Below are 18,912 nucleotides of genomic sequence, written 5' to 3'. Positions count from 1 at the left end.
AAGGTAAAAATCTGTCCTTCTGCCCCTGAACAAGGCAGTTAGCCCAGTGTTCCCTGGTAGGTCGTCAGTGTAAATGAGAACTTGTTCTTAACTGACTTTCCTAGTTACATTTTCATTTAATTTCCCCCCCGCTTAAATTCTAATTTATAATCAAAACATTGTCATTAATTTACATCCTAATATGAAAGGCACGACCCGGTAGGCCGTTTTAATTTCAGAAAAGCAATATAATATGAAAATAAAGCACTTTTTAATATTCGAACAAGGATTTGTTTTCAGAGACAGACAATAAGAACATGGTTTAAGGGAATGACAGGTTCACTGGGAGGTGACTAAGGATGCGTTCCAAATGGAACTCTATTCCCTATATAGTGCACTACTTCAGACCAGAGCCCTGTAGAACCCTATTCCCTATATAGTGCACTACTTTAGACCAGGGCCCTATAGAACCCTATTCCCTATATAGTGCACTACTTTAGACCAGAGCCCTATAGAACCCTATTCCCTATATAGTGCACTACTTCAGACCAGAGCCCTATGGAACCCTATTCCCTACATAGTGCACTCCAGGGCCCTATAGAACCCTATTCCCTATATAATGCACTAATTTAGACCAGAACCCTATAGAACCCTATTCCCTATATAATGCACTACTTTAGACCAGAGCCCTATAGAACCCTATTCCCTATATAATGCACTACTTTAGACCAGAGCCCTATAGAACCCTATTCCCTATATATAGTGCACTACTTTAGACCAGAGCCCTATAGAACCCTATTCCCTATATATAGTGCACTACTTCAGACCAGAGCCCTATAGAACCCTATTCCCTATATAATGCACTACTTTAGACCAGAGCCTTATATAGGGAAATAGGGTGCCATTTGGGACACACTTAAGGAGGCAGGTAGAGGGTTTGTTTGGTGGCCAGGCAAGAAGCCTCCTCTTGAAACTGTATAACAACAAAATACAAATTTTAATCTCACACAAAATCCAGTAGATTTGAAGAAAATTACAGATTTTAATTGACTTCTGCACTGCACTCTGGGGTCAGCTTTTCCAATGCAATCGAAAGGGGTATGAAAAAAAAACATTGTTATATCAATCAATCAATCAATCAATCAATCAATCAATATTGTTATACACACCAAATGATCCTCATCCCTTTCCAACGATCCTGACATCCTTGTGAAAAAAAAATAAAAATAGAATCTCTCCCATTTTTTAAAATTTGTACGTTTTAAGGAGTAATTTCTTAGGGCTTTCTTGAAAAAGAAATACAATAATAATTATCTTGTCTATTTAAAGATTTTGTTATAAAGTTATAAAACATTTCTTATTATCTACAATATATACATCACATTGGGTCTTTTAATACGTTTTTAAAACGAGGACATGTCACAAACGGCACCCTAATTCCTATATAGTGCACCACCATGGGCCCTTGATTTAAAAATAGTGCACTAAATAGGCAAAAGGGGGGTGCAATTTGGGATCCAGGCCTTTTGCCTTTTTGAGGATGAAGATCTACACTTCACAATTCACATTGTTTATAAACAGTTACAATGTAACAGTTTTGTACGTTGGAGTCTTTGCCTCAAAGTCTTTGCGATGTCAACGTCGTCAAATGTTTGAGATTTCCGTCCGCTTTCTATCTGCGTCGCGCACGTCACCGTTCGTCTTCAAAGGCATTTCAACCTCTAGTCTTTTCATTTGACGTTTCCTCCATTTCTTCAGTTTCCTGCAGCATATATAAGCAGTCAACGTGACGACGATGCAGAATAGTCCCAGACAGGTCACTGACAGAGCTATGAGTAGAGGCTGACAGGGGAACAGGTCCTCCCTGCCGGGCCTCTCTGTCAGTTTACCCACGTACCACTGCTTCTCCTCCATCTGGATCTCAGCCTCCTCCCCGGTGAGAAGACTCTGGATGTAGCTCTCGTTTGAAACCGTCTCGTTGACGAAAAGGTTGACCAGGACCGTGGAGTGGAGAGGTTCGGGTTGACCGTGGTCCGAGACTTTAACCAGTAGACTGTAGAGACCGCGGTCACTCAGTTCTCTCTTCAACGTGATGTTCCCTGTGTCCGGGTCGATATCAAACGACCCCGGCTCGCCACCCTTCCTCTTGATGATGCTGTAGGCGATAACGGCGTTCATTCCCGTGTCTTTATCCACGGCGTAAACCTCTGTGATGGAGGTCCCTGGTAGGGTGCTAGGCAACACCAGCATGTAGGACTGGTTAGACTGGGGGAACAAGACGACGGGAGGGTTGTCGTTTACGTCAAGGAGGAGGACGGTAACCACGGTGAGGCAGGAGAGAGAGGGTTCCCCTCCGTCGACTGCCTCGATCCAGAGGTAGTACGTCCCCTGTTGCTCCCGGTCCAGAGGGGTACGGGCCCTGAGAGCGCCACGCCCCGCGTCGATCACGAAGATGTCGCTGCCGTTGACGATGGAGAGGGCCACCCAGCCGTTCTCGCCTGCGTCCGCGTCTGTTACCGAGAGGACGCCGATCTCGCCAAAACCCGGGAAATTCTCCGGCACAAAGAACGTGAAGTCTTTATTGATGAAGCGCGGGCTGTTGGGTAAAAAAATAAAAATCAATCAATCAATCAAAACAATCAATCAAAACAATCAATCAAATCAATCAATCAAATCAATCAAATCATATCAATCAATCAAAACAATCAACCAAAACAGCAGTTATCACAAAGTGTCTGGCCTTCCTCTTACCTGTTGTCATTGCGGTCCAGCACAGTGATGACCACTGTAGCTATAGACTCTCTCCTGGGGGTCCCTCGGTCCACCGCCCGAACCATGAACCTGCAGAGGATACAGTTTAGAGTTTACAAACTTTTATTATTATTGTCTCGTCACAATATTACAACAACAATAAACAAAACATATTGCAGATATATAAAATAAAATAAACACTATGAACATCCATAGGCAGTTATAATGCATTGTGTCATCCATATATCCAGTTTCTGCTTTAAATAACATTCAGCTTATTAAGGCTTCGTAAAGGCTTCATAAAGCCTACCTGACTAAGCTCTACATAAAGGCTTCATAAAGCCTACCTAACTAAGCTCTACATAAAGGCTTCATAAAGCCTACCTAACTAAGCTCTACATAAAGGGTTCATAAAACCTACCTAACTAAGCTCTACATAAAGGCTTCATAAAGCCTACCTAACTAAGCGCTACATAAAGGCTTCATAAAACCTACCTAACTAAGCTCTACATAAAGGCTTCATAAAGCCTACCTAACTAAGCTTGACATAAAGGGTTCATAAAGCCTACCTAACTAAGCTCTACATAAAGGCTTCATAAAGCCTACCTAACTAAGCTCTACATATAGGGTTCATAAAGCCTACCTAACTAAGCTCGACATAAAGGGTTCATAAAGCCTACCTAACTAAGCTCTACATAAAGGGTTCATAAAGCCTACCTGACTAAGCTCTACATAAAGGGTTCATAAAGCCTACCTAACTAAGCTCTACATAAAGGGTTCATAAAGCCTACCTGACTAAGCTCTACATAAAGGGTTCATAAAGCCTACCTAACTAAGCTCTACATAAAGGCTTCATAAAGCCTACCTAACTAAGCTCTACATAAAGGCTTCATAAAGCCTACCTAACTAAGCTCTACATAAAGGGTTCATAAAGCCTACCTGACTAAGCGCTACATGAAGGCTTCATAAAGCCTACCTAACTAAGCTCTACATAAATGTCTTACGAAGCATCTATAACCGTACGTCATGCTTTAAAAAGGGTTCATAATTGTGACATAACATGTTGTGCTGCAGGATGTGACACATGATCTAAAGAGAATTTATGTGAGTCAAGTCACGTTACAATTACCTTGATAAAAGCCCCCCAACATAAGGGGCTTTCAACTGAAACCAAGATACATGTTCCTCCCTACATAAACACGCAGACGACAATATAACAAGTCATACTGTGGGGTGTTGAACCCAGTCAGGTCTCTATATAACAAGTCATACTGTGGGGTGTTGGACCCAGTCAGGTCTTTATATAACAAGTCATACTGTGGGGTGTTGGACCCAGTCAGGTCTTTATATAACAAGTCATACTGTGGGGTGTTGGACCCAGTCAGGTCTTTATATAACAAGTCATACTGTGGGGTGTTGAACCCAGTCAGGTCTTTATATAACAAGTCATACTGTGGGGTGTTGGACCCAGTCAGGTCTTTATATAACAAGTCATACTGTGGGGTGTTGGACCCAGTCAGGTCTTTATATAACAAGTCATACTGTGGGGTGTTGGACCCAGTCAGGTCTTTATATATCAATATAACAAGTCATACTGTGGGGTGTTGGACCCAGTCAGGTCTTTATATAACAAGTCATACTGTGGGGTGTTGAACCCAGTCAGGTCTCTATATAACAAGTCATACTGTGGGGTGTTGGACCCAGTCAGGTCTTTATATAACAAGTCATACTGTGGGGTGTTGGACCCAGTCAGGTCTTTATATAACAAGTCATACTGTGGGGTGTTGAACCCAGTCAGGTCTTTATATAACAAGTCATACTGTGGGGTGTTGGACCCAGTCAGGTCTTTATATAACAAGTCATACTGTGGGGTGTTGGACCCAGTCAGGTCTTTATATAACAAGTCATACTGTGGGGTGTTGGACCCAGTCAGGTCTTTATATATCAATATAACAAGTCATACTGTGGGGTGTTGGACCCAGTCAGGTCTTTATATAACAAGTCATACTGTGGGGTGTTGGACCCAGTCAGGTCTTTATATAACAAGTCATACTGTGGGGTGTTGGACCCAGTCAGGTCTTTATATAACAATATAACAAGTCATACTGTGGGGTGTTGAACCCAGTCAGGTCTCTATATAACAAGTCATACTGTGGGGTGTTGAACCCAGTCAGGTCTTTATATAACAAGTCATACTGTGGGGTGTTGGACCCAGTCAGGTCTTTATATAACAAGTCATACTGTGGGGTGTTGGACCCAGTCAGGTCTTTATATAACAAGTCATACTGTGGGGTGTTGGACCCAGTCAGGTCTTTATATAACAAGTCATACTGTGGGGTGTTGGACCCAGTCAGGTCTTTATATAACAAGTCATACTGTGGGGTGTTGGACCCAGTCAGGTCTCTATATAACAAGTCATACTGTGGGGTGTTGGACCCAGTCAGGGCTTTATATAACAAGTCATACTGTGGGGTGCTGAACCCAGTCAGGTCTTTATATAACAAGTCATACTGTGGGGTGTTGGACCCAGTCAGGTCTCTATATAACAATATAACAAGTCATACTGTGGGGTGTTGGACCCAGTCAGGTCTTTATATAACAAGTCATACTGTGGGGTGTTGGACCCAGTCAGGCCTCTATATAACAATATAACAAGTCATACTGTGGGGTGTTGGACCCAGTCAGGTCTTTATATAACAATATAACAAGTCATACTGTGGGGTGTTGAACCCAGTCAGGTCTTTATATAACAATATAACAAGTCATACTGTGGGGTGTTGAACCCAGTCAGGTCTTTATATAACAAGTCATACTGTGGGGTGTTGGACCCAGTCAGGTCTTTATATAACAATATAACAAGTCATACTGTGGGGTGTTGGACCCAGTCAGGTCTTTATATAACAAGTCATACTGTGGGGTGTTGGACCCAGTCAGGTCTTTATATAACAATATAACAAGTCATACTGTGGGGTGCTGGACCCAGTCAGGTCTTTATATAACAAGTCATACTGTGGGGTGTTGGACCCAGTCAGGTCTTTATATAACAAGTCATACTGTGGGGTGTTGAACCCAGTCAGGTCTTTATATAACAAGTCATACTGTGGGGTGTTGAACCCAGTCAGGTCTTTATATAACAAGTCATACTGTGGGGTGTTGAACCCAGTCAGGTCTTTATATAACAATATAACAAGGCATACTGTGGGGTGCTGGACCCAGTCAGGTCTTTATATAACAAGTCATACTGTGGGGTGTTGGACCCAGTCAGGTCTTTATATAACAAGTCATACTGTGGGGTGTTGGACCCAGTCAGGTCTTTATATAACAAGTCATACTGTGGGGTGTTGGACCCAGTCAGGTCTCTATATAACAAGTCATACTGTGGGGTGTTGAACCCAGTCAGGTCTTTATATAACAATATAACAAGTCATACTGTGGGGTGTTGGACCCAGTCAGGTCTTTATATAACAAGTCATACTGTGGGGTGTTGGACCCAGTCAGGTCTTTATATAACAAGTCATACTGTGGGGTGTTGGACCCAGTCAGGTCTTTATATAACAAGTCATACTGTGGGGTGTTGAACCCAGTCAGGTCTTTATATAACAATATAACAAGTCATACTGTGGGGTGTTGGACCCAGTCAGGTCTTTATATAACAAGTCATACTGTGGGGTGTTGGACCCAGTCAGGTCTCTATATAACAAGTCATACTGTGGGGTGTTGGACCCAGTCAGGTCTTTATATAACAAGTCATACTGTGGGGTGTTGGACCCAGTCAGGTCTTTATATAACAATATAACAAGTCATACTGTGGGGTGTTGGACCCAGTCAGGTCTCTATATAACAATATAACAAGTCATACTGTGGGGTGTTGGACCCAGTCAGGTCTCTATATAACAAGTCATACTGTGGGGTGTTGGACCCAGTCAGGTCTTTATATAACAATATAACAAGTCATACTGTGGGGTGTTGGACCCAGTCAGGTCTTTATATAACAAGTCATACTGTGGGGTGTTGGACCCAGTCAGGTCTTTATATAACAAGTCATACTGTGGGGTGTTGGACCCAGTCAGGTCTTTATATAACAAGTCATACTGTGGGGTGTTGAACCCAGTCAGGTCTTTATATAACAATATAACAAGTCATACTGTGGGGTGTTGGACCCAGTCAGGTCTTTATATAACAAGTCATACTGTGGGGTGTTGGACCCAGTCAGGTCTCTATATAACAAGTCATACTGTGGGGTGTTGGACCCAGTCAGGTCTTTATATAACAAGTCATACTGTGGGGTGTTGGACCCAGTCAGGTCTTTATATAACAAGTCATACTGTGGGGTGTTGGACCCAGTCAGGTCTCTATATAACAAGTCATACTGTGGGGTGTTGGACCCAGTCAGGGCTTTATATAACAAGTCATACTGTGGGGTGCTGAACCCAGTCAGGTCTTTATATAACAAGTCATACTGTGGGGTGTTGGACCCAGTCAGGTCTCTATATAACAATATAACAAGTCATACTGTGGGGTGTTGGACCCAGTCAGGTCTTTATATAACAAGTCATACTGTGGGGTGTTGGACCCAGTCAGGCCTCTATATAACAATATAACAAGTCATACTGTGGGGTGTTGGACCCAGTCAGGTCTTTATATAACAATATAACAAGTCATACTGTGGGGTGTTGAACCCAGTCAGGTCTTTATATAACAATATAACAAGTCATACTGTGGGGTGTTGAACCCAGTCAGGTCTTTATATAACAAGTCATACTGTGGGGTGTTGGACCCAGTCAGGTCTTTATATAACAATATAACAAGTCATACTGTGGGGTGTTGGACCCAGTCAGGTCTTTATATAACAAGTCATACTGTGGGGTGTTGGACCCAGTCAGGTCTTTATATAACAATATAACAAGTCATACTGTGGGGTGCTGGACCCAGTCAGGTCTTTATATAACAAGTCATACTGTGGGGTGTTGGACCCAGTCAGGTCTTTATATAACAAGTCATACTGTGGGGTGTTGAACCCAGTCAGGTCTTTATATAACAAGTCATACTGTGGGGTGTTGAACCCAGTCAGGTCTTTATATAACAAGTCATACTGTGGGGTGTTGAACCCAGTCAGGTCTTTATATAACAATATAACAAGGCATACTGTGGGGTGCTGGACCCAGTCAGGTCTTTATATAACAAGTCATACTGTGGGGTGTTGGACCCAGTCAGGTCTTTATATAACAAGTCATACTGTGGGGTGTTGGACCAAGTCAGGTCTTTATATAACAAGTCATACTGTAGGGTGTTGAACCCAGTCAGGTCTCTATATAACAAGTCATACTGTGGGGTGTTGGACCCAGTCAGGTCTTTATATAACAAGTCATACTGTGGGGTGTTGGACCCAGTCAGGTCTCTATATAACAAGTCATACTGTGGGGTGTTGAACCCAGTCAGGTCTTTATATAACAAGTCATACTGTGGGGTGTTGAACCCAGTCAGGTCTTTATATAACAATATAACAAGTCATACTGTGGGGTGTTGGACCCAGTCAGGTCTTTATATAACAAGTCATACTGTGGGGTGTTGGACCCAGTCAGGTCTCTATATAACAAGTCATACTGTGGGGTGTTGGACCCAGTCAGGTCTTTATATAACAAGTCATACTGTGGGGTGTTGGACCCAGTCAGGTCTTTATATAACAATATAACAAGTCATACTGTGGGGTGTTGGACCCAGTCAGGTCTCTATATAACAATATAACAAGTCATACTGTGGGGTGTTGGACCCAGTCAGGTCTCTATATAACAAGTCATACTGTGGGGTGTTGGACCCAGTCAGGTCTTTATATAACAATATAACAAGTCATACTGTGGGGTGTTGGACCCAGTCAGGTCTTTATATAACAAGTCATACTGTGGGGTGCTGGACCCAGTCAGGTCTTTATATAACAAGTCATACTGTGGGGTGTTGGACCCAGTCAGGTCTTTATATAACAATATAACAAGTCATACTGTGGGGTGTTGGACCCAGTCAGGTCTTTATATAACAAGTCATACTGTGGGGTGTTGGACCCAGTCAGGTCTTTATATAACAAGTCATACTGTGGGGTGCTGGACCCAGTCAGGTCTTTATATAACAAGTCATACTGTGGGGTGTTGGACCCAGTCAGGTCTTTATATAACAAGTCATACTGTGGGGTGTTGGACCCAGGCAGGTCTTTATATAACAAGTCATACTGTGGGGTGTTGGACCCAGGCAGGTCTTTATATAACAAGTCATACTGTAGGGTGTTGAACCCAGTCAGGTCTCTATATAACAAGTCATACTGTGGGGTGTTGAACCCAGTCAGGTCTTTATATAACAATATAACAAGTCATACTGTGGGGTGTTGGACCCAGTCAGGTCTTTATATAACAATATAACAAGTCATACTGTGGGGTGTTGGACCCAGTCAGGTCTTTATATAACAAGTCATACTGTGGGGTGCTGGACCCAGTCAGGTCTTTATATAACAAGTCATACTGTGGGGTGTTGGACCCAGTCAGGTCTTTATATAACAATATAACAAGTCATACTGTGGGGTGTTGGACCCAGTCAGGTCTTTATATAACAAGTCATACTGTGGGGTGTTGGACCCAGTCAGGTCTTTATATAACAAGTCATACTGTGGGGTGCTGGACCCAGTCAGGTCTTTATATAACAAGTCATACTGTGGGGTGTTGGACCCAGTCAGGTCTTTATATAACAAGTCATACTGTGGGGTGTTGGACCCAGTCAGGTCTTTATATAACAAGTCATACTGTGGGGTGTTGGACCCAGGCAGGTCTTTATATAACAAGTCATACTGTGGGGTGTTGGACCCAGGCAGGTCTTTATATAACAAGTCATACTGTAGGGTGTTGAACCCAGTCAGGTCTCTATATAACAAGTCATACTGTGGGGTGTTGAACCCAGTCAGGTCTTTATATAACAATATAACAAGTCATACTGTGGGGTGTTGGACCCAGTCAGGTTTCTATATAACAATATAACAAGTCATACTGTGGGGTGTTGGACCCAGGCAGGTCTTTATATAACAAGTCATACTGTAGGGTGTTGAACCCAGTCAGGTCTCTATATAACAAGTCATACTGTGGGGTGTTGAACCCAGTCAGGTCTTTATATAACAATATAACAAGTCATACTGTGGGGTGTTGGACCCAGTCAGGTCTTTATATAACAAGTCATACTGTGGGGTGTTGGACCCAGGCAGGTCTTTATATAACAAGTCATACTGTAGGGTGTTGGACCCAGTCAGGTCTTTATATAACAAGTCATACTGTGGGGTGTTGAACCCAGTCAGGTCTCTATATAACAATATAACAAGTCATACTGTGGGGTGTTGAACCCAGGCAGGTCTTTATATAACAATATAACAAGTCATACTGTGGGGTGTTGAACCCAGTCAGGTCTCTATATAACAATATAACAAGTCATACTGTGGGGTGTTGAACCCAGTCAGGTCTTTATATAACAATATAACAAGTCATACTGTGGGGTGTTGGACCCAGTCAGGTCTTTATATAACAAGTCATACTGTGGGGTGTTGAACCCAGTCAGGTCTCTATATAACAATATAACAAGTCATACTGTGGGGTGTTGGACCCAGTCAGGTCTCTATATAACAAGTCATACTGTGGGGTGTTGAACCCAGTCAGGTCTCTATATAACAATATAACAAGTCATACTGTGGGGTGCTGGACCCAGTCAGGTCTTTATATAACAATATAACAAGTCATACTGTGGGGTGTTGGACCCAGTCAGGTCTCTATATAACAAGTCATACTGTGGGGTGTTGAACCCAGTCAGGTCTTTATATAACAAGTCATACTGTGGGGTGTTGGACCCAGGCAGGTCTTTATATAACAAGTCATACTGTAGGGTGTTGGACCCAGTCAGGTCTCTATATAACAAGTCATACTGTGGGGTGTTGAACCCAGTCAGGTCTCTATATAACAATATAACAAGTCATACTGTGGGGTGTTGAACCCAGTCAGGTCTCTATATAACAATATAACAAGTCATACTGTGGGGTGTTGGACCCAGGCAGGTCTTTATATAACAAGTCATACTGTGGGGTGTTGGACCCAGTCAGGTCTTTATATAACAAGTCACACTGTGGGGTGTTGAACCCAGTCAGGTCTCTATATAACAATATAACAAGTCATACTGTGGGGTGTTGGACCCAGTCAGGTCTTTATATAACAAGTCATACTGTGGGGTGTTGGACCCAGTCAGGTCTTTATATAACAAGTCATACTGTGGGGTGTTGAACCCAGTCAGGTCTTTATATAACAAGTCATACTGTGGGGTGTTGGACCCAGTCAGGTCTTTATATAACAATATAACAAGTCATACTGTGGGGTGCTGGACCCAGTCAGGTCTTTATATAACAAGTCATACTGTGGGGTGTTGAACCCAGTCAGGTCTCTATATAACAAGTCATACTGTGGGGTGTTGGACCCAGTCAGGTCTCTATATAACAAGTCATACTGTGGGGTGTTGAACCCAGTCAGGTCTCTATATAACAAGTCACACTGTGGGGTGCTGGACCCAGTCAGGTCTTTATATAACAAGTCATACTGTGGGGTGTTGGACCCAGTCAGGTCTTTATATAACAAGTCATACTGTAGGGTGTTGAACCCAGTCAGGTCTCTATATAACAAGTCATACTGTGGGGTGTTGGACCCAGTCAGGTCTCTATATAACAATATAACTACTCTCAAAAATCAAAGTTTCTTAGATTTCTCTCAGACCTCAAAAGTGGTCCCCTGATACGGTTTAAACACATAAAATATGTTTATGTTGTTTTTCAATTAACAAACACAGTCAGGGATAAATCGTACGGAGTTTTGATTCACAACACATTTCTTTACCTGTGGAGTAACTGACTAACAACACACCTGAGCAGTCACTGCCTACAGGTAGGAATGCAGCCGGACATGTAAGGCGAGCCGGCATACCCTCCAGGTTGTACCATAAATACATACCACCAGCCTTCAGAGATACCATAAATACATACCACCAGCCTTCAGAGATACCATGCTGTACCGTAAATACATACCACCAGCCTTCAGAGATACCATAAATACATACCACCAGCCTTCAGAGATACCATGCTGTACCGTAAATACATACCACCAGCCTTCAGCGATACCATAAATACATACCACCAGCCTTCAGAGATACCATGCTGTACCGTAAATACATACCACCAACCTTCAGAGATACCATAAATACATACCACCAGCCTTCAGAGATACCATAAATACATACCACCAGCCTTCAGAGATACCATGCTGTACCGTAAATACATACCACCAGCCTTCAGAGATACCATGCTGTACCGTAAATACATACCACCAGCCTTCAGCGATACCATAAATACATACCACCAGCCTTCAGAGATACCATGCTGTACCGTAAATACATACCACCAGCCTTCAGAGATACCATAAATACATACCACCAGCCTTCAGAGATACCATGCTGTACCGTAAATACATACCACCAACCTTCAGAGATACCATAAATACATACCACCAGCCTTCAGAGATACCATGCTGTCCTATAAATACATACCACCAGCCTTCAGAGATACCATGCTTTCCTGTAAATACATACCGCCAGCCTTCAGAGATACCATGCTGTCCTGTAAATACATACCACCAGCCTTCAGAGATACCATGCTGTCCTATAAATACATACCACCAGCCTTGGTTTTAGGGCAATATAGTATATTTTAAAAGCTGTGGGAAAACCAGAAAAAAACGGGGAAATCTGAAACCTGGAAAAACAAAACCGAGAAAACGGGGGGAAAACCCCCCCGAAATACGGATTTTAAAGGGGCCCTACCAATGTTTTTGGTGAAGGACTGCACTTTAGAGTGTGTGATTCTGCAGCATTTTGGGGACAGTTGAGATCAGGTCCACTATTGGCCGTGCGCCCAAGAGGGAAAGAGGTTGGGCCTGTCCTACAAAGGGTTTAGAGTAATATAACACACGGTATTTATCCAAAGCCATTTGCAGTCACGCCTGAATACATTTTTACATACGGGAGTGGAGTCTAACCCACCAATGCTGGTGTTGCAATTCTCTACCAAAATGCATGATGGGTTATCAATGCTTTGTGATGCCTCAATTTAACATGATTTATAAAGCCTTATATTAAGCATTGCTCATGCCACCCTTGATAAAGAACAGGTTTATGTCATCTTTGACATAGATAGATTTAATTCCACAAACTCTGTTTAAATGTGTTGTTTTTTTGTTTCACTTTTTTGGTGTTATCAAGGAATCAAATCATAAGTATGGTGTTATTATGCACTTTGAGATTATTTTCTGTAATTAAAAAGCTAAACAAGTAAATAATTATTATTACTATAAACATATATAGGCAATTTATAACGCATTTGAATCCATACAATATCAGTCATAATACGTTACGATTACATCATCAATATGCGACAGACCTGTAGGTCTGCTTCTCTTCTCGGTCCAGAGACGTGGACACGGTCAGCACGCCGGTCAGCCTCTCCAGGAGGAAAATGGAGGGAGCGTCTGACCCCAGCGTGTAGATGACCTCTCCTCTGGCCTCACTGTCCTGGTCTGTGGCCTGGAGCTGGGTCAGGAAGCTGTTGGGAGGGTTATTCTCCTCCACGGAGACCTGAGAATAAAATAAGTATGGTGTTAACAAGGACTCAAATAATAAGTATGGTGTTAATTAACAAGGACTCAAATAATAAGTATGGTGTTAATTAACAAGGACTCAAATAATAAGTATGGTGTTAACAAGGACTCAAATAATAAGTATGGTGTTAACAAGGACTCAAATAATAAGTATGGTGTTAACAAGGACTCAAATAATAAGTATGGTGTTAATTAACAAGGAATCAAATAATAAGTATGGTGTTATCAAGGACTCAAATAATAAGTATGGTGTTAACAAGGAATCAAATAATAAGTATGGTGTTATCAAGGACTCAAATAATAAGTATGGTGTTATCAAGGACTCAAATAATAAGTATGGTGTTATCAAGGACTCAAATAATAAGTATGGTGTTAACAAGGACTCAAATAATAAGTATGGTGTTAACAAGGAATCAAATAATAAGTATGGTGTTATCAAGGACTCAAATAATAAGTATGGTGTTATCAAGGACTCAAATAATAAGTATGGTGTTAACAAGGACTCAAATAATAAGTATGGTGTTAACAAGGACTCAAATAATAAGTATGGTGTTAACAAGGAATCAAATAATAAGTATGGTATTAACAAGGACTCAAATAATAAGTATGGTGTTAACAAGGACTCAAATAATAAGTATGGTGTTAACAAGGACTCAAATAATAAGTATGGTGTTAACAAGGACTCAAATAATAAGTATGGTGTTATCAAGGACTCAAATAATAAGTATGGTGTTAACAAGGACTCAAATAATAAGTATGGTGTTAATTAACAAGGACTCAAATAATAAGTATGGTGTTAATTAACAAGGACTCAAATAATAAGTATGGTGTTATCAAGGACTCATAATAAGTAGGTAAACACATAAATAAATAAGTACATTTAAAAATAAATAAATAATACGTAAATACTAAAATACATTTGTAAATACTATAATAAATAAGTAAATACTGAAATAAATGTGTAAATACTAAAATAAATGTGTAAATACTGAAATAAATGTGTAAATGCTAAAATAAATGTGTAAATACTGTAATAAATAAGTAAATACTAAAATAATTGTGTAAATACTGTAATAATAAGTAAATACTATAATAAATATGTACATTTTAAAATACATGTGTAAATACTATAATAAATAAGTAAATACTAAAATAAATGTGTAAATACTGAAATAAATTTGTAAATACTAAAATAAATAAGTAAATTCTAAAATAAATAGGTAAGTACTGAAATAAATACGTGAGTAGACCTTTTTAGATTTTATCAGTCAGCAACAATTATTTTTCAACAACAAAATAAATCCTCTATATTTTGTATTATTGTACTGAAATGGCTTAAGAAAATCAATGTACTGTCAATAATATGCTCAATGTTCATGTCCAAACCCCAACCGTAACCATAGAAACCGTTTAAACATTAGTGTGTTTATAAATGCATTCACTCACCTCATACAGAGACTGTTTGAAGACCGGCGCGTTGTCGTTCTCATCCAGAACCAGGATCTTAACGAAGGTCTTAATGACGAGACCTCTGGGGTTCCTGAGCACTACGGTCAGCTCGTAGTCCTGCCTCTGCTCGTAGTCCAGCGGCTCCGTCGTCTCTAACAGATACTCGTTCTTCAACCGTTTGTAAGGTGACAGTCGGAACGGGCCGGATCCTTCAAGTAGACATTCCGTCCCTTGTCCTTTCTGGTCCGTGTTCGACACGGTGAAAAACGCGATTGGGGAAAACGGCGGTTCGGACTCCTTCATCTTGACCACGCCATCTTTCTCCGCCGCGATGTAGCGCGGCGTAATAACAGGCGGATCGGAAGCTACCCGGATCACGTGCACCGTCACCGTGGCGACGGCAGGGACGCAACCGGGCCCGTTGGCGAGGACAGTGAGTTTGTAGAACTTCCCGGTTGCGGTGTTGATCTGACCGGCCAGTTTGATCACCCCGGTAATCCGGTCCAGATGGAACAGAGCTCTAGCCTCCCGGGGAACGCGGTCGCTGTACGCATAGCTGATCACGGCGTTGGCGCCCTGGTCGGGGTCGAAGGCGTGTAACCTGGACAGGTGCTCTCCTTTAGTCGTATTCCCGTAGAGCGTCACATTGACCTGTGACTCTGTGAACTGAGGACAGTTATCGTTGACATCAGTGATTATAATCCTCAACGTGGCGGTGCCAAGGAGAGGTGGTAACCCACCGTCCTCTGCTATAATATCCGTTACGTATTCCTCCTGTCGTTCCCGGTCCAGCTCGTCGGTCACGATGAGGAAGGGTGTCAGCTCACCCCCCTCGTTCTCCTCTACGTCCAGAGTGAACACCCCGAAGTCGTTGACCAGCCAGTAAGTCTGAACCCCGTGAAACCCCAGATCAGGGTCCGTCGCTGACTGCTCCACCGCGAACCTCGCGTTGACCTGGGTGTTCTCCGGGACGGAAACCCTAATCTCGCCCGTCGGGAAGCGCGGCCGATTATCGTTAACGTCCTCGACCAAGATTTTGACCTTAACCAGCTGGAAATACTGCTGGGGTAGAACGAACACATCCAGGGAGAGGACGCAGCCCTGGTTGTACTCCGAGGAGTCGGGGCAGAGCGTCTCCCTGTCGATCTCATTCCCAGACGTAAACAGCTGTCCCGTAGTGCTGTTCAGAGTGACATACTGATCACTGGGCTTCTTCTGGGGCAGATTGAATAAAACATGGGGATCGAGGGATAAATCCAAGTGTAAGTCGGAGCCCATGGACCCGATGAGTGTCCCTGAGGGTAATCCTTCTTTTATCTTATAGACCAGCTCTTTCGCTTGGCTGAAATTAGCAAAACAGCAGAGGGGGCTGGTGTAAAGGAGGAGTATACACAAACCCTGAAATACAGACACAGTACAGAAACATGGGGGTTTAACAAATAGACTTCCAGACATGAGAGAATCAGTCTCAGGGGGGGAGGGGAGGGGGGGGGGGACAACAAACATGTTGACGATACAGTTATATTATGGAGTCAATAGCCGAGAATGTAAAGAAAATCACTGATTAAATTAGACTTTCTAAACAGGCAAATATATGCTTTTTAAAATTTTAAATACACATTTTTTACTCTTTAACTCTTTAAATAATAACAAGTATGAACTTAGTCTAGGCTTTGAACCACAGACATTAAGATGTATTGAAAATAACATACACGTTACTACTCATCAATTACGTGACACACGTCGAAGTTGCCAGTTGATTTAAGCGCAAGCCAAACTCTCATTTGACATTGAACTATGAGGTTTTAAAAAAATAAAAAGCTTCCTCTATTAATTTTTTTTTGCACAGAAAGACTACTTTTACAAGACTATAATGAGAACACACTTACCCACAGTACTCCTCTCGAGCTAAGTCCGGGTCCTGTTTTGTTGAACATGTTTATTCCACCTGGCTCGACGTGGTTTGACCTACAGACCGGGGCGGAGAGCCCGGAGCTAAACGCATCAGAGGTTTTTGTCGTGTGCTGAGTTGATCAGCGTAGCAGCAGCACATAGCCTCTGCAGAGTTCGTTGCTGTCTTGTCGCCTTCTGAACTGAACAGAGTCATTCATCCCAACACTGAGTCAGGAACACGCCCACAATATGCAAATAACCCCCCTGACGGCAACCAATGAGAGTAGAGAGTCGCTGGGATGGGCAGGGAGAGGCGGTTCAAGGATCTTGCCCTGTTTTTTTGCAGAGAGAGGGATTGTGTGTGTGTGTGTGTGTGTGTGTGTGTGTGTGTGTGTGTGTGTGTGTGTGCCTGTTATTTCAGTAAATTATGAATTACTGGAAGCCTCCAATAGAGCACATGAACCCAACCTTTCTGAAATGTATACTTTCCCTTAATGACCTGTACATAGATGATGATGAGTCTAGGATCTTATACTACACCAATTACAACACTTGAGAATCTTCTGTGTTTGAATTCTTGGATATTATATGCTTTAAACAATGCCCTTACAGCAGTATGTTTACAACATTAACTGTCCCCTTACAGCAGTATGTTTCCAACATTACATGTCCCCTTACAGCAGTATGTTTCCAACATTACATGTCCCCTTACAGCAGTATGTTTCCAACATTAACTGTCCCCTTACAGCAGTATGTTTCCAACATTAAATGTCCCCTTACAGCAGTATGTTTACAACATTAAATGTCCCCCTACAGCAGTATGTTTCCAACATTAACTGTCCCCTTACAGCAGTATGTTTACAACATTAAATGTCCCCTTACAGCAGTATGTTTACAACATTAACTGTCCCCTTACAGCAGTATGTTTCCAACATTAAATGTCCCCTTACAGTAGTATGTTTCCAACATTAAATGTCCCCTTACAGCAGTATGTTTCCAACATTAAATGTCCCCTTACAGCAGTATGTTTCCAACATTAAATGTCCCCTTACAGCAGTATGTTTCCAACATTAACTGTCCCCTTACAGCAGTATGTTTACAACATTAACTGTCCCCTTACAGCAGTATGTTTCCAACATTAAATGTCCCCTTACAGCAGTATGTTTACAACATTAACTGTCCCCTTACAGCAGTATGTTTCCAACATTAAATGTCCCCTTACAGCAGTATGTTTACAACATTAACTGTCCCCTTACAGCAGTATGTTTCCAACATTAAATGTCCCCTTACAGCAGTATGTTTCCAACATTAAATGTCCCCTTACAGCAGTATGTTTCCAACATTAAATGTCCCCTTACAGCAGTATGTTTCCAACATTAAATGTCCACTTACAGCAGTATGTTTCCAACATTAAATGTCCCCTTACAGCAGAAAGTTTCCAACATTAAATGTCCCCTTACAGCAGTATGTTTCCAACATTAAATGTCCCCTTACAGCAGTATGTTTACAACATTAAATGTCCCCTTACAGCAGTATGTTTCCAACATTAAATGTCCCCTCACAGCAGTATGTTTCCAACATTAAATGTCCCCTTACAGCAGTATGTTTCCAACATTAAATGTCCCCTTACAGCAGTATGTTTACAACATTAAATGTCCCCTCACAGCAGTATGTTTCCAACATTAAATGTCCCCTTACAGCAGTATGTTTACAACATTAAATGTCCCCTTACAGCAGTATGTTTACAACATTAAATGTCCCTTACAGCAGTATGTTTCCAACATTAACTGTCCCCTTACAGCAGTATGTTTACAACATTAACTGTCCCCTTACAGCAGTATGTTTCCAACATTAAATGTCCCCTTACAGCAGTATGTTTCCAACATTAAATGTCCCTTACAGCAGTATGTTTACAACATTAAATGTCCCTTACAGCAGTATGTTTACAACATTAAATGTCCCCTTACAGCAGTATGTTTACAACATTAAATGTCCCCTTACAGCAGTATGTTTCCAACATTAACTGTCCCCTTACAGCAGTATGTTTACAACATTAAATGTCCCCTTACAGCAGTATGTTTACAACATTAAATGTCCCCTTACAGCAGTATGTTTCCAACATTAAATG

General features: G+C 41.7%; 1 protein-coding gene across 2 annotated transcripts; it reads right to left on the bottom strand.

Annotated features, from left to right (window-relative positions):
* Positions 1-1,007: 1,007 nt before the first annotated feature.
* On the bottom strand, positions 1,008-16,971 carry LOC139372437 (protocadherin-20-like). Of its 2 annotated transcripts, none has more exons than XM_071112151.1 (5): positions 16,781-16,971; positions 14,889-16,289; positions 13,226-13,419; positions 2,731-2,820; positions 1,008-2,575 (listed from the first exon to the last, which is right to left on the bottom strand). In XM_071112151.1, exons 1-5 carry the CDS (start codon positions 16,826-16,828, stop codon positions 1,624-1,626), a joined length of 2,685 nt encoding a protein of 894 aa, XP_070968252.1. In that variant the 5' UTR covers positions 16,829-16,971; the 3' UTR covers positions 1,008-1,623. The 2 variants fall into 2 exon arrangements, with proteins under 2 accessions (XP_070968252.1, XP_070968253.1); XM_071112152.1 differs by having other exon boundaries at positions 1,490-2,575; positions 14,889-16,233; positions 16,781-16,854.
* Positions 16,972-18,912: the final 1,941 nt, after the last annotated feature.

This window comes from Oncorhynchus clarkii, chromosome 18 (assembly GCF_045791955.1).
Source record: "Oncorhynchus clarkii lewisi isolate Uvic-CL-2024 chromosome 18, UVic_Ocla_1.0, whole genome shotgun sequence".
NCBI lineage: Eukaryota > Metazoa > Chordata > Actinopteri > Salmoniformes > Salmonidae > Oncorhynchus > Oncorhynchus clarkii.
This window is presented reverse-complemented; position numbering and strand designations above follow the sequence as displayed.

Excerpts from the sequence above, each read along its gene's own strand:
- LOC139372437 (XM_071112151.1), bottom strand. The coding sequence starts at position 16,828 with ATGTTCAACAAAACAGGACCCGGACTTAGCTCGAGAGGAGTACTGTGG. Across the intron at positions 2,821-13,225 it reads GAAGAGAAGCAGACCTACAG|GTTCATGGTTCGGGCGGTGG; the intron begins GTCTGTCGCATA and ends TATCCTCTGCAG. Across the intron at positions 2,576-2,730 it reads CTGGACCGCAATGACAACAG|CCCGCGCTTCATCAATAAAG; the intron begins GTAAGAGGAAGG and ends TTTACCCAACAG.